General features: G+C 51.8%; 1 protein-coding gene across 1 annotated transcript; it reads right to left on the bottom strand.

Annotated features, from left to right (window-relative positions):
* Positions 1-11,175: 11,175 nt before the first annotated feature.
* LOC142055699 (gallinacin-13-like) lies at positions 11,176-13,433 on the bottom strand. The gene is made up of 2 exons (XM_075089819.1): positions 12,624-13,433; positions 11,176-11,448 (listed from the first exon to the last, which is right to left on the bottom strand). The coding sequence occupies exons 1-2, from the start codon at positions 12,682-12,684 to the stop codon at positions 11,327-11,329; spliced, it is 183 nt and encodes a 60-aa protein (XP_074945920.1). The 5' UTR covers positions 12,685-13,433; the 3' UTR covers positions 11,176-11,326.
* Between the last annotated feature and the right edge of the window lie 1,104 nt (positions 13,434-14,537).

Raw genomic sequence — 14,537 nt, forward strand, 5'->3', positions numbered from 1 at the left:
CTTCAAAGGTGGGGAAAATCAGAGGGAGATGAGACAGTGGAGCTGCAGCATCCTTATCTGTGTCTACAAGAGAGAGTGAATCAAGTCCCAGCCCAGTGACACCATTGTCAGCTGCTCAAGCTGGCAACAGCCTCGTTGCACAGCATTTAGCAAATATTGACCCTCACAGAAATCTTTGGGAGCATTTAAAATGCCTGCTGGCAGCTAAATAATGCAACTGCAGAGTCCTGCTTCATCAAGGCACAGGAAGAGAAAAACCACATGAGAGACTGAAATACAAGGGGTGTGTGCATTGGGAATGAACAGGAAGCTGAGAACCATAAAATCTCCACAGCAAAGTGGATTGAACCTCTGTTGCGGCAAGCGGGCTTGCCCAACAGGAGTCCATGTGTACAGCAGAAATCTCTTGCAAAGCTTGCCCAACGTCTGCAGCTGCAGAGATTTGAGCAAGTTCCTCCTGGCTGGCGCGGGCAGAGCTTACAGCTGGGAACAGATCTTACCCAGGGAGGCAAAAAAAGTGAGGAGTAAAAGGCAGCTGCACACTGTCCTTTCTCACTGTGGGCGTTTTGGAGAGGTTTCCCATGTTATTCTCCTCTGGCCTTACTGCCACAGGATAGTATGGCGGTGTCTAAACTTTTTTAGGTACTTAAATGCACCAATCTCACTTGCGTCAGTAAGAATTCCCATGTTTGGCTGACTATCCCTGTGGGGGATAGCAGAGGAAGGACAAATTGCTTTGGACCATCTCCTGGGCAGAAGAAAAGTGGCACCAGCTCATGCTGGAAATTTCTAGTTGGAGATGAAGATTGTGAAGGTTTGGGAAGCAAGCAGGTCTCCAGCACAAAGACAACGAGCCCAGCTGGCCGTGCACAAGGGTGCTGAAGACTTCAAAATTCTCTGTAGAGCAAGAGCAATTCAACAAATGATGCGCAGCCTCCCCGCTTGCCACTGAAATTACCCCGAGGGAGGCGTGAGAGCATCTCACAACAGCCACATCAGGATGGAGGCAGCTGCAGGTTTTCTCCCATGGCTGATTTCCAAGGTCGCTCCACCCCCGCTGCTGCCTCCCCAAGTACTTTCCAACCAGCTAAATCATTCTGATAAATATAGCAGGAGGAAGGCGGCAGGTTTGGCTTGGGAAGAGCAGATGGGGCTGGCTCTGAGACAGCGAGCGTGCGTCGTACTTATTGCAACAGAGTCACGTGCATTTATTTAAAATGAGACTTAAGTGTAAAATTATGCTGTTCTGGGACTTTGGAGAAGTCTTGAGTTTAGGAGGGGAAGTTGGCAGCTGGGTTGTTTCCTAGCTGATGAGGTAGCAAGTCAGCTAGATTGAAATAGACCTTCTCTAGCTATGAGGTGGCCTTCTTCACCTGGGGAAAGGGAGGCAGATGTCCCAACACAGAGCCCTTGTGCACAGTCCTGCTGGTATCTCCAGCTGCGCCTGTGCAGTGGGGCCTCCGGGGCTGTCCCCCAGGTCCTTGTGCCTGTTGCCCATCCTGGGGCATCACTTGGCTGCTGGAGGTTCTTGGGGTAGAGAGCCTCTGGGATGGGGAAAGAGGTGGCGGTGACTTCTGGCTACAGCCTCCACTGTGCTAAGGCAGCCAGTCACTCACGGTGGGATGGACCTCAGTGTTTGAGGGCTGACAAAACACCATGGCGTCTTCCCAGAGGGGCACCTCACTGCATGCTCTGAGGACAGGGAGCATCTCTAGCCTCCCCAAGGACTTGTAGCCACCAAATACTATCTGCTGGTGTTCGCAAGAGCCACAGGCTCCTGAGACTGGCCCACCAAGGTCCAGTCCTGACCACCATGACCATGGTGGACATCATCTATCGTAGTCCTTATGAGGCAAGCAGCTGTCCCACGGGATGGGCTGTGTCACCATGGCCCTATACATGCACAAAATGCCTGGAGATCCCACCTGAGGGTCAAGGGACAGCCCCGAGTCCTTCCAGCATCAGGCACAGTAAAGTCCTATCCCACCCAAGGGAACAAAAACCAAAGAAGGGGGGACCCTCTCCTGGGAACTGCTGTGTCAGGGCTTGGCCCTCCTAACATCATCTCCCCATGGCCTTAAGCATCTTCTTCCCTGCCGTGGTGCTGAGCTGCACGTCCCAAGGTGAGCAGAGGCTGAATAAACAATTGCCCCTGCTCCAGAAAGGATACTGGCGCCTGCTGAGAAAGCCCGGAGTGGTGTTTATGCCAGAAGATGCAGAAACATCTCAGACGAACAGCCCTGACCTCCTCCCTGCCCACCCCCAAATTAGGCTTTTACTGCTTATCTCTGCATCCCTGGGGTAGCCCTTTGTGGAGATATTCTGGGAGCCCAGTGCCGTCGTTTCCTCCCAGCACTGTTTCCTTCAGCGTGGGGTCAGCACCGCCATCCTCTCCCAACAGGACCCTGCGGGATGCCTTCGGTAGCCCGGGATGCTTGAGGCTATCGCTGGGAGGACATCGGCCAGAGGAGGAGGAAGCGCTTCGACAGGAGACGATGGTCCAGGAGCCAGGGAGGCTGGAGGGTGCTGGGTGAGGAAGAAAAACAGGAAGGTGGTGGCAGATAAGGAAAAGACCCTGGAAGAGGAATATAGAGGAATAATGGAGGGTAGGGGGGAAATGAAGATCCCGGCTTCTCCTACGGCAGACATTGTGCTGTGAGAGGAAGCTGCTGAGACAAAGGCAGTCCAGAAGAATCTTTCTCATCATGTTAGGAAATAGGTCTTAACAGAAAAGTGGGAGCTGGGGGTGCTCCAGCAGGTCTGTCTGCAGGGAGTGTCACACAGCCACCACCCATGGGGTCGTACCTGGCCTGGCCAGGAGACTCCAAGTACAGCCCTGAGGGAAACTGTTAATTAGCCTGTTGTGAAGCCCGGCTAATTAGTGTTCCTGGCACGCTTCTCATTGTGGTGAGACCGAGTTACTGCCTCGTGTGTAACAGCCCTAGAGAGGGAGTGTCCTGGGGACTGGACTTGATGTGAACCCAACACCTTGCTAACCTGCTGGGTTGAAAGATACCTGAGACCAGGGATTGTGTCCATGTCCGAGGTCTGTCCTGCCTCAGGGTTCCCTTTGTAGGTGTCCCAGTGTTTAATCCTACTGTGGTAGAACATAACTGTGTTTCCCTACTGATTTCTGCAGACACCACTGCTTTCCTGCTGATCACTTAGGCCTATACACTGGGTATCATGTTTGAGCAGGTCTCACACGTGGCACGTGGAAATCCTGTCCTTTTGCATAGTTTCTCTAAGACACAGCCTTTCTTCTACACCTGCATGGATAAAACCCCAATCCAGGCGCATCAACATCTTCCATCCTGATTATGGCTGTAACCTTTGGTGTAACCCTCCCCAAAACACAGATGGGTGCAGTAGAGGGACACATCAGCATAATTTCTCTACCCACAGGCTCCTGGGAGTATGCCAGGTCTGACACTTCTTCACTGCAGGAGAGCTTGTTGGGAATGTACTGATGGCCAAACTGGTCCCACGGCTTGTTTAGCTCAGTGCTCACTGGTCAGTGTTAAAAGCAAGGACTTAGTTATTTAAAAGCATAGACACTTATTGTACGAGGGCACTTATTTAATTCACTCCTTAATAGGACGGATTATCCGTGTCCTGTCAAGGTACCCTGCCAACAGTGAGGGTCTGGTAGAAGATAACCCCAGAAGGGTCTTCCCTTGACCTCTTGCTCATTCCTTCCGATACACCAGAGGTAGAAGAGACCTGCAGGGTGACTGCATCGCCCATGATGGGATGGGATGCAGCACACCTGCCTGCGCTGCCAGGCAAGGGATATGGGCACAGGAGCCCCAGCAGAATCATCTCAGTAACCTGCTCCAGGAGCCATCACTGATGGTGCTGGGGATGGAAACCAAAAGCCCAGTTGAGAGAGACAACCACGAGCGCTCAGGGAACTGGCTGACTTGGCCAGGGCATGGCTGGTGTCCACCAATGGCAGAATCTGTTCCTCTAATACTGAGGATGAGGGACATGGGCCAAAAAGAAAGAAGGTGAAGTATCTGTGGGTTGAATCCCTCCATCCGTGACACAGGGTTGTCTTCCATTCCTCTCTTTGTGTTCCCTCATCTCTCTGGTGCAGGGTGGGCCATCATGCAGGGATAGAAGCTAGGTAATGGTAGACAAACTCCACTGGCATTTCTAGGCATGGTATGGGCAGCCTTGAGAAGAGGCGACAAAGGAAGAGTCTGGCCACAAGGCTTCTCTGCACACATCCTACCACTAACATCAGTGATATGCTGAAGCTCAGCCTGTGCTCATGACACTGCTATCAGGTCTCCAGCTGGAATCAGTGGGGCAGGGTTGGACCACAGGCACTTGGTGGTGAAGCCTTGCCACATCATGTGGAGAGAGCAATGAGGGAACCCCATGGGCTGTGTGATCCATCCCTCGGCATCCTGCTGCTGATCTGGATGTCCCCAAGCACGGTCTAGAGATGGATACTATGAGTCCTCATCAGATGGGTCTGGCGGTGGACATGTGATCACATCATGGGCATGACATGGAGGGTAGGCTATGAGGAGGTGGTGCCTCGGATGGGCCATGACAAGGTAGAACCATGTTCCTAAATTACATCTAGTTAGCAAAAGAAAGGTGGCTCAGTGAATTGGTGGTACATGGGCTGCATGAACCATCTACCCTTGTTTCGTTTCTAACATGAAAAGAAGAAAGTGAGTGACATACAACGCTCTGTTGCACTAGCACGGGGTGCCTTGGCCAAGGAGACCAGACCAGCTTCTCCAGACCAGCTTCTCCAGACCAGTTTCTCCAGGCCTGATCAGAAAGCCTTAGGAGGGAAGGGCAGGCTCCCCTATGGCCTGTTAGGTGGTGAAATGCCTCAAAAAAAAAGTCTGGCTAATTTTGCACATGAAAATGGTAATGCCCAAAGCTGGGTCATTTCCAGGACTGTACTCCAGGAACTGCTGGGCCCAAGACTGGATTTGTCTCCTTTGCTGAGCCACTCAAAGGCCAACATCACTAGAAGAGAAAAGGAGACAAGTGATAGCAGAAGCCAGCCCCTGAGGCATGGTCTGCTCCTTGCAGCGGCTTCGCTTCCTCCATACATAAGTAAAACGTAGCCAATCTCCAGCAACAACACTATTACGAACATCATTGGGTTTGGGAGAGCACTTGGTAACCCATCACCTCCAGCTCTGTTACCGGCAGGCTGTGTGACCTCGGTCACATCACTGTATCCCCCCTCCCCTGCCTGCAAAGCTGGAGATGAAGAGGGAGAAGAACAGGGGTCCACATCAGGTAGTGGCGACAGGGTTGTCCTCCCTGAAGGGGTGGGGAGGACATTTTCTGAATGGAAATTTGTCGCCAGGTCCCTGCCTGGGTCAGTTATCTCTGCTCCTAATTTGGTTGGCAAGAAACAGCTAAGCATGTGCCAGATGTGGCTGTGGTGGGGGACAGAGGGGAGGCTCCTCTGCCATCAGAAAACCTCGACCATGAGCCAAGGTCTCAGCTGGTGCCGGAGACAGCGGGGGTCCCCCAGAGACGGAGCCGACCCCAGGGTGGGCACAGGGTGGCTGAGCTAAGTGGGATCGGTGACAGGCTGCACGAGTGATGATAAGAGCTGGGAAGCAGCAGCCAAACTCCCACAGTCTCTTCAGGCACGGCTGGGTACCCTGAGGACTGGCAGAGGGGGAGGCAGCCCAGGGGGCTTACCCTGGGGACACCCCTGTTCACCAAGATTCACCAAGTCTTGTAGTTCCCTAAAGCCTTCCCATCATCCAGCTGCAGGTTTGGTTTTGCCCCACAGCTCCTTTAGCTGCAGAAATCTCACTGTTTCCTGGTGCCCCACAACCCTGGCATCAGGTCCTCCAGGCTGGGGATGGACTGCCAGGCCTGAAGAACCGTGCCTTATTTCTGCTCCGTCTGTCTTCTTCGGATGAAGATGGAGAAAGCCGGGTTTCATGTTCTGCTCTGCAAAACAGGGTTGTGGGCCAAGACTCTGCCTTCCCAGGGCTCAATCGAAGTGACTACTGCAAAAACCCAGTGAGATGCAATGCATAGTTCACAACTGCAGCCACAGTGATGAGGTCCCTGTTGCTCTGTCCATGTCTGGTACATCTGAGCTTTTTGTTGTATTAATATCTTTCCTGCTGTCTGGAACTTCCCCCAGTCCTGGGAAGGATCAGTCTGACACCAAGGAGGGATCCTAGCCCTTGGGGTCTTGCTAACGCAGCCAACGTCCTTGCAGAAGGTCTCTCCATTTGTATGTACACCCATATGAATTGAGATGTGTTTTCAGGAAGAGTGTTTTCGGACCTTATCCAAGGAATTTAGGACTGTCTCTACTGGGCCAAGATGCTGTAGATCTGACACAACTGCTTTGCCAACACATTCCTCCAAAAACCTGTTTTTCCTTTCCTTCTTTCATAGGTTTGGGGAGCATAGGGTGGGTGAAGGACGGGGTGGGTGGGCATTTATGCCCATGCACCTCCCCTCCTTCCCCCATCCTCCCAACCGCCCACCCCAGCCCCTTCCCCGCTTCTCAGCAATGATAAGCTCGCCCATGGAAAAAATGTTGTCACACATATCTTACTTCCAGTGTGTGGGAGTTGCTGATAGTGGCACAAAGATCTGGACAATAAAGCCTCCTGACAGCTTTTGTGTCCATCCCAGGCATGGGGACCTGGTCCTGGAAGAAGGGCTGAGCCCTTGCAGGGCTTGGGGAAGGGTCCTGCAAGTGGTGGCCCTGGGGAGGAGGATGGAGATGGGAAAGAGCTCATTCACCCTCTCTCACCTGGAGTGCAAAGCCTTTCCCCTGCGCTCTCCCCAAACCCAGCATTGCCTCTCATCCCTGGGGCATCTCCAGACCAAGAGCCACAACCTTTTGGCTGCAGGTGGCTTTACCGGCATGCTGGGGAGCAGCCCGGCAGCTGCTCGCCGACCTGTTTGTTTTGGAGCATCCCCACCAGCCAGCGCTCCCTCCCCGGGGAAAGGCGGGCTGTGTTGCTCCAGCACTGCTGTTCTTCTGTGTGGGGCTGCCGGAAGAGCCCAGAGCACCTCGCCAGGAGGGTGAAGTCATTTATTTATGCCTAGAAAAAAATGATTTTTATTACACAGCCTCTGAGACGTTAGGGCTGACGGGCTGCCAGGCTTTTGCTCTGACGTGGACAGCCGAGGTCAGCACAGGGCAGTCCCAGTGGTTGTGTCTTTTCTTAGCCCCCTTGTAGGGGCGTACAAACAGGACATCGATTTATAAATGCAAAAAACATTGCCAAGGTTTTGCTGGCAGAGGTTCATTTGACCAACAGAAGCGTCTCCACTGTGGCGGGTCACCCTGGGCTCCCTTCGCCATCCACGGAGATAAGAAAACCCTTGTAAGACATAATTTCTTGCTGCACAAAGCCTGTTCCTCTGTCTCTCAAGGGAGCCACGGAGGCCAGGGGGATGGAGACCTGTGCTTTGTAGATGTTCAGGTCACTTACCCAATGCAAAGGCTTGGCTCTGCCTGGGATGAGAGGGGGTCTTCTTAAACAGGGCTTAGGTGTGAAAGAGTCCCTGAAGGTGACCCTAATTTTATAGCACTCCTAGTTTTTCAGAGGCTATTTTTTCACTGTAATTACAAGTGAGAACGATTTTTACAGAAAATCTTTTTTTTTTTTTTAAAGCATAAAAAAAATCAGTTTAATGACTTTTCCAGCTAGAAAGAGAACCTCTCAGTGTTTACATTTCTGCCCCATGCCTCAGGGGCTGTTGTTCCTGTCTCCAGTGTCTCCATTTTCCTCTAGAGCACTGGTCTCCAAAATGGGGTGTGAGCAAGACAATCCATTGGGGTGGGGGAGGAAAATAGTCTTTGTACCATTGATAAATAATATAAAATAGAATAAAAATATTAAAAGACCACTGCCGTAGGGAATGGTTTCTCTCCTTGGGTGATAGGAAGCACACTTTGTTTCTAGGTTTAGCCAAAAATACTTCATTCTTTTTTGATCAAACCACATTACTGGGGAGAGAAGAAAAAAAGGGGGTGCCTTTTGGGGTTATTGCTGTTTTACAGAGAGTAAAGGTTTTCCTTTCGAAGCTGGGGAAAGATTGCCAAAAATATTTAGAGGAGAACCAATGCTCCATCTCAAAACCATTTCTGTGGTACATTTGTAGCCAGCCCTGCTTGAGATCACTCCTGACCCCAAGCTTTGGGTAAGGGGCAGATGGATTCACCTCCCTTCCTCTGCCCTGGCCTCCTCATTTGATGGCAAGGAGGATCTTTTAACCCTTTGCAGATGGTCACACAGGATTTTCCAGGTGGCCTGTCTAGGATGTGAGAGGTTAAACTCTCCCAGGCTTTAGCAGAAGCAAAGCTGGGTGACAGCATCGCCCTTGACTCCGGCTGGGCTGCAGCACAGAGGCGCTTTCTTCTCTCTGTAGTAGCTGATAGCTGGCTCCATCCTGCTGGGAGCAATTTCCCTCTGCAGCTCCTGCCAGCAAGCAAACACACACGCATATATATCCACGTGTACACCCAGGCATGCATGCTGGCTGCTCACAAGGCTCTCATTCAGGGGCTCCCCACCTCCTTTCTTTTGCAGCCTGTCCCCGAGATGTCATCCTGCCCCTGATAAGGTGCAGAGGCTGCTGCGAAAGGAAAGCTTCCCGTTGCTCCCGGCGCCAGGCTGGGTAGAGGCAGACATGTCTAACCCTAGCCTTCTCCGGCAGCGGCCAAAAACAGATGACATCACCCTCTCATCTCCTGTCCCCCCCGCCACCCCAGCATCCCTATCAGCCCCATGGAGAGTCGCGTGCATGGAGGAGTGAGGAGGAAGAGGGAAGGTGGAGGGGGGAGGAGGGAGGAGGTCAGGAAAAAAGAGGGAAGACGAAGGCTGGAGCTGCAAGTTGGTTACTTTGGCAAAAAGACAAAGTTCTGCAAAACTTCACCGGCTAGACTTCAAAAAGGTGGAAAAACTGGAGGCTCATTTCTGGCAGGTCTTGTTATCAAGGGGAGCCTTATCTGCTCGATGGGACTGATGGCTCGAGCGAGCCGGAGTGGCTGCTAACCTCTGGCTGAGCTTTCCGAGGCCCCCGAGGAGCTGGACCATCACTCAACGGAGAGGAGCAGCATCCAGGAGAGGGGACTGCGTGAAGGCACTGCCGCTGTGTTTGCAGCCTGCGGGGTGAGAGAAGCAAGGATGGGACCATCCAGACTGGGAGCCCATTTCCTCACTGGTTTAATTCACAGTGGTAAAAGGAGCGGGGGCTCTCTCCCTGCTCAAAGTCCAGACAGGGATGGGACAGATCTCCACTGGGTGTCAACCAGCACAGTTGGGTCACTGGTTTTACTGGTTTCCCTCTGTTTCCTCCAGAACAAGACTGGTCCCTCTGGGGTAGATAGTGGAGTGGGTTTAGATTAAAGCCAAGTGTGTAGCTGGGTGTTTTGCAGTGCAAGAAAGCTTTTGGGAGAGAATTTTGGCCACGTCCTTTCTCATACGTCCCACATACCATGCTGGGTGTTTTCCAGAGGCGAACCTTCCAGCTTTTCTCTCAAGGAGACTTTAATATCCCTTCATGCTCTCTCTCTCATCATGCCTACTGGACATGTCTATTCTTGCTCACCACACAACCCCTCTTTTCCTAGGTGAGGACCTGCTCCTGGGCTCCTGCTCCAGAGCACGTTGTGGTGGGCAGTTCCCCTTCCTTCTTAGCACCACAGTCAACAACATTTACTCCCTGGTGAGTAGCTGGTGTCAATGAGCTTGGCCTTGGCCCATTCCCACTCATAATTCCACCCAATAGGTCAGTATATGCAGGAAATGAGACAGTGATGCCCCTCATGTAATGTTGGGATATGGTTTGACATACAGGAGTTTATTACCTTTCACTTCTCAGAATACTTTGCATGGATGAGGAACAGGTGAAACTGTCCCCAGGCTTTTAGCCTCTGCCAGCTGGTCCAGACATGACCCTGGCATGGCTCAGGGGACAGCATATGCCAGATGGTCTTCCTACCAGGCAGTTTCCATGCAGGCATCAAGCATAGGGGTGGAAAGCTTTTCCCTTCCCTTCCCTTCCCTTCCTTTCCCTTCCCTTCCCAAGGCATCTGGGACTGAATTTCTCCTCCATGCATGTCCCCCTCCTCACCAAGCAGCCGCTGCTCGGTGCTGTGCCAGGCCCTGGGGTGACAGTGATGGTTGTGCATGGTGACATACATCCCAAGCCTCCCTTTTTGGGGGGTGCCAGGGGAAGAGTGGTTTGGAGGGATGCTCCCCAGCCCGGGCGGTGCTTTGCTGGCCCTGATATCTCCTTCTCCTGCTCCACAGGCGTGTTCATAATTTCCTCTCTGCAAGAATTTTCTTCCTTTTTTCCCCACTAAGAAAACAGCGTTTTTATAGCTATTTTATACCCACCCCAAAAGCAAGTGCTTCATACACATCAGCGTTCAGAGCCTGTCCAAAGCCAGGTTGGACGCTTTCATCCTCTTTCATCCTGCCCCCAGACCCACAGCCACACTCAGCCTGGGGTACCCCTTGCCAGCAACTACCCGTGAGGCAAGAAAAGTTCCTTTTGCTTTTCTCATCAGCCTTACGAGCAGTTTATATTTTTATTTAAACCTCGCACTGTGCAAGTCAGATTTCACATGAGAATTGCTCCGTGCAGAAGCGGCGCAGATGCACAGCCTACCACGCTCACTGTGTGACCACCGGGTGAATCCTTTTGCCCATGGGAGTGGGATTTCTCCATTTCACCCACTTTTACCTCCTCTCAGAGGTGGATAATGTGAGCCATCCACCCAGGTTCACCTTGTCCTTGTTATGGGGGAAGAAAAGGGACTTCCAGAGGGCAAAGCGTACCTCTGCCTTGGTTCCATCTCCATGAAGAGGATGGATTCTGCTGTGGTGTCTTCTGTAGATCGATAGGGCAAGAGGTAGAGACTGAAAAAGGCTGTGACAGAGACAGAGATAGGGGTATGGGCTAGAAGAGAGGCTTCATAACTGCTTGGACAAGCCCAGCAGGTCCCTCTCTTGCTGCCACACTGGAAGGGCACAGTTGTCCCCTTGGTCCTGTGCCACATCTGCCAGCCTTGTGCAGGTGTTTTGGGAACTCCAGTGCATCTCAAGCAGCTCTAAATGTGGAAAATGCATCAAACCCCAAGCGTTAGGCAGGATGGTCCATCTCAGAGGGAAACACACCTGCACTCTGGACCCAGAAGGATATATAAAACCAACAGGTTTATTGGTGATGGACAAACCAAGCTGTGAGTGTAGATGAGGTGTCTGAGAGCAGATCCTACATGCAGTTGTGGTCACAGGGTCACTGGGCTGGTCCCCCTAGGATGCCGGGGTCCTTCCCAGCATGGCCCTTCTCATCGGCAGCAGCGCAGGCGGCCGTTGCTGCAGCTCCCTTCCCAGCGCTCCATGTGGAAGCAAAGCCTCCGGCAGCGGCCATGGTTGCTTCTGCACTGCTGGCTGTCTGGAAGACCTCTTGCTGCGGGGGAAAACAGGATGGGAGACCTTCTTAGGGGAGACTTGGGAACCCACTCAGAGCCCTGCTGGTGTCACTGGCTGAGCAATGAAATGGTTGCAGTTGGCAACAGGGAAATTCAGCTGGTTTCATGGTGAAGATCAGATGTGCTTGGAAGGAGCACCTCCCTCCAGCAAGCACTGGGAGTCTCTTAACAAGCAACCCAGGCAAGACAACTGGTTTTGGGTTGGATCAGTTAGGTTAGATGAGTTAGGTGAGGTGGATCCCTTGGGCAACATCAAAAGTCAGAGTGTCTTTTTGGAAGAGGTGTTTTATCTATTGGTTTGTTTGGGGGGTTTTGTGATTGTAAGTTCCTTGGTGTTTTGGGAGGGGGGTTGTTTATTTTTTTAAATCTTCCTGTTTTGATGAAAAGGACATGTTCTGCTTCTCTTTACACACAGCAGGAACACCAAGTTTGGGGTTTCTGGAGGGATACACTGGTGGATATCCACCATCAGTGGAATGGACAAACCCTTCTTTCTCCTCCCTGTATCCCTAGGACTTAAGTTAACTAAATGAGAAAATAAACAGGCTAACCAAGTAAATCTCCTCTTCTTGGTTATCAGGTTTGTTTTCTGTGAAAGTTATACCACCATAGTCCTAGTAACACTGTAGTGACCTTACAGCTGAATGAAACCTGAATTCCTAACATAGATATGCAAGCAACCAGTGAAAAAACCCAGCCAGGGGAGATTTTTCTGATAAAACAGAATCCCAGAAGAAAACAGACCGAAAAAAAAAAAAAACAAACAAAAAAAACCCCAAACTATTGGTCTTTCCCCCCACTTTTTTCCCCCTGAAAAATGCTTTTTGATTTTCTGGGGTTCTCCTTGGTTGTGGAAGATGAGGCTTATATCTTGGCCAGGAGCAGAGCTCAGACTCCTGGGTTAGGCTTAGCATTTCTGGGTGGTTTTTGAGGTGATAGAGAGGAGTCTGTGAACCTGGGACACTTGTACCCAGGAACTTCATGGAGACCATTTCAGAAGAAATTTGTTCCTTGGAAGCCAGAGTGAGGTCAGCCTCAACTTGACTTGGTTTCACTTGAAGGCCCTGTCTCGTCCTTTTCTATCTCAGAGTAGGAACCTGACTTTTCTCTCTCCACAGTCCTGCAGAAACCCCTGTGAGCATTTTGTCCTTACCGGGAACGTCCTGGAGGAGGAGAATGACAATGACTGCAAAGAGCAGCTGGAGGATCCGCATAGCTGAACGTGAGTGGGGGTTCCACCACAAGGAAGAGTGAAGGACCCTAAAGAGTTGGAGAAGCGTGAAATCCTGGATTTATAGTGCCCAGGGGTTGTGTAATGCTCCTGGAGTGGAGGGAACTTTGTCAATCTCAGATGCATTTCAACATGACAGCAAACAGTTGCACTGGGATGTGCCCGCTCTTGGACACATGATGTTGCAGGGAAAAAAAAGGGGGGGGAAATAAGGAAAAAAAAAAAAGGAAAAGTAAAAAAAAGCAGGGTTTTGTCAACAAATTACACTAAGCACTGGGGAGTCTGCTACTGCTTGCTGCTGGAGACAGGATGTTGGGGCTGACCCAGTCTGGCTCTTCTTGTGTTTGTAGGCTCAAGCATGTGATGTTAAAATCCCACCCAAGTATTTGCAGTATCAAAGTTTGTTTTGGTTTGTTTTTTTTTTTTTTATTTCCAGCTCCCAGTCTCTGCGTTTAGCACTGACACATTCAAGAGTGAAAAAATCCAGAGTCTCCTCCTCACCACTCCACAGCACACAAAGTTGGCTTGAAAATCATGAGATCCTTAAAAGTCAAAGGTCTGTTTGGATTTCCCAACTTCTAGGGTGCAAAGAGATGTTTTGCCAAGGTTTAGTTTACAACTGTCAAGAAAAGTGGCAATTTAGCATCTTATTCATTTATGTATTTATTAAATATGAAGCCAGGATACCTCCCTGTAATTATCAGGAGCAGGAGTGTTAGGAAAGCCTGTGTATTACAGCTGTCCCAAGAAAGCTGGCAGGCTCTCTGGTTTGTACTGGTTCTCCAGGTCAGTTCCAGGAAATCATTGGAGGTGGGACCCGAGTTTCAACTTTGAAAAGCACCACAAAGCAAATAATGAGTAGAAATCTCCCTCAACCAACAACAAATAGAGGAAGAGGAAATAAAAACTTTATAAAGGTTTCTTTTTATAGCAGTGATGCAGCAGAGGGCATCACCAAGTCTTCCACTGACTCAACAACAGAGCTCAGAGGGTTGTGATCAATGGAGCAGAGTCTGGATGGAGGCCTGTCACTGGTGGTGTTCCCCGGGGGTCTGTGCTGGGCCCTGTCCTGTTCAACATAGTCATCAATGACCTGGACGATGGGACAGAGCGTCCCTGCAGCAAGTTCGCTGACGATCCCAAGCTGGGAGGGGCGGCTGATACACCAGAGGCTGTGCTGGCACCCAGCGAGAGCTGGCCAGGCTGGAGAGCTGGGCCCAGGGGAACCTCAGGGAATTCAACCAGAGCCAGTGCAAGGTCCTGCCCCTGGGGAGGAACAGCCCCCGCACCAGCACAGGCTGGGGGGGACCTGCTGGAGAGTGGCTCTGCTGAGAGGCCCTGGGGGTGCTGGGGGGCAGCGGGGTGACCCTGAGCCAGCACCGGGCCCTTTGGGCCAAGGGGGCCAGCGGTGTCCTGGGGGGCATGGAAAGGCGTGTGGGCAGCAGGGCGAGGGAGGTTCTCCTCCCCCTCTGCTCTGCCCCAGTGAGGCCACAGCTGCAGGGCTGCGGCCAGTTCTGGGCCCCCAGTGCAAGAAGGGCAGGGAACTGCTGGAGCAAGGCCAGCGCAGAGCTGCCAAGGGGATCAGGGGCTGGAGCATCTCCCTCGTGAGGAAAGGCTGAGAGACCTGGGTCTGTTCAGCCTGGAGAAGAGAAGGCTGAGGGGGATCTCATCAGTGCCTATAAATATCTGAAGGGTGGGTGTCAGGAGGATGGGGCCGGGCTCTTTTCAGTGGTGCCCAACGCCAGGCCAAGGGGCCACGGGCACAAGCTGGAACACGGGAAGTTCCCCCTGAACATGAGGACAAACCCCTTCCCTGTGCGGGTGCCAGAGCAGGGG

The sequence above is a fragment of the Phalacrocorax aristotelis genome, chromosome 3, assembly GCF_949628215.1.
Source record: "Phalacrocorax aristotelis chromosome 3, bGulAri2.1, whole genome shotgun sequence".
NCBI lineage: Eukaryota > Metazoa > Chordata > Aves > Suliformes > Phalacrocoracidae > Phalacrocorax > Phalacrocorax aristotelis.

What these genes read in the sequence shown, in the direction of transcription:
- LOC142055699 (XM_075089819.1), bottom strand. Translation starts at nt 12,684, where the DNA reads ATGCGGATCCTCCAGCTGCTCTTTGCAGTCATTGTCATTCTCCTCCTC. An exon ending in CCTCCTCCAGGACGTTCCCG is followed by an intron (nt 11,449 to 12,623) that starts GTAAGGACAAAA and finishes TTTCCCCCGCAG; the next exon opens with CAAGAGGTCTTCCAGACAGC.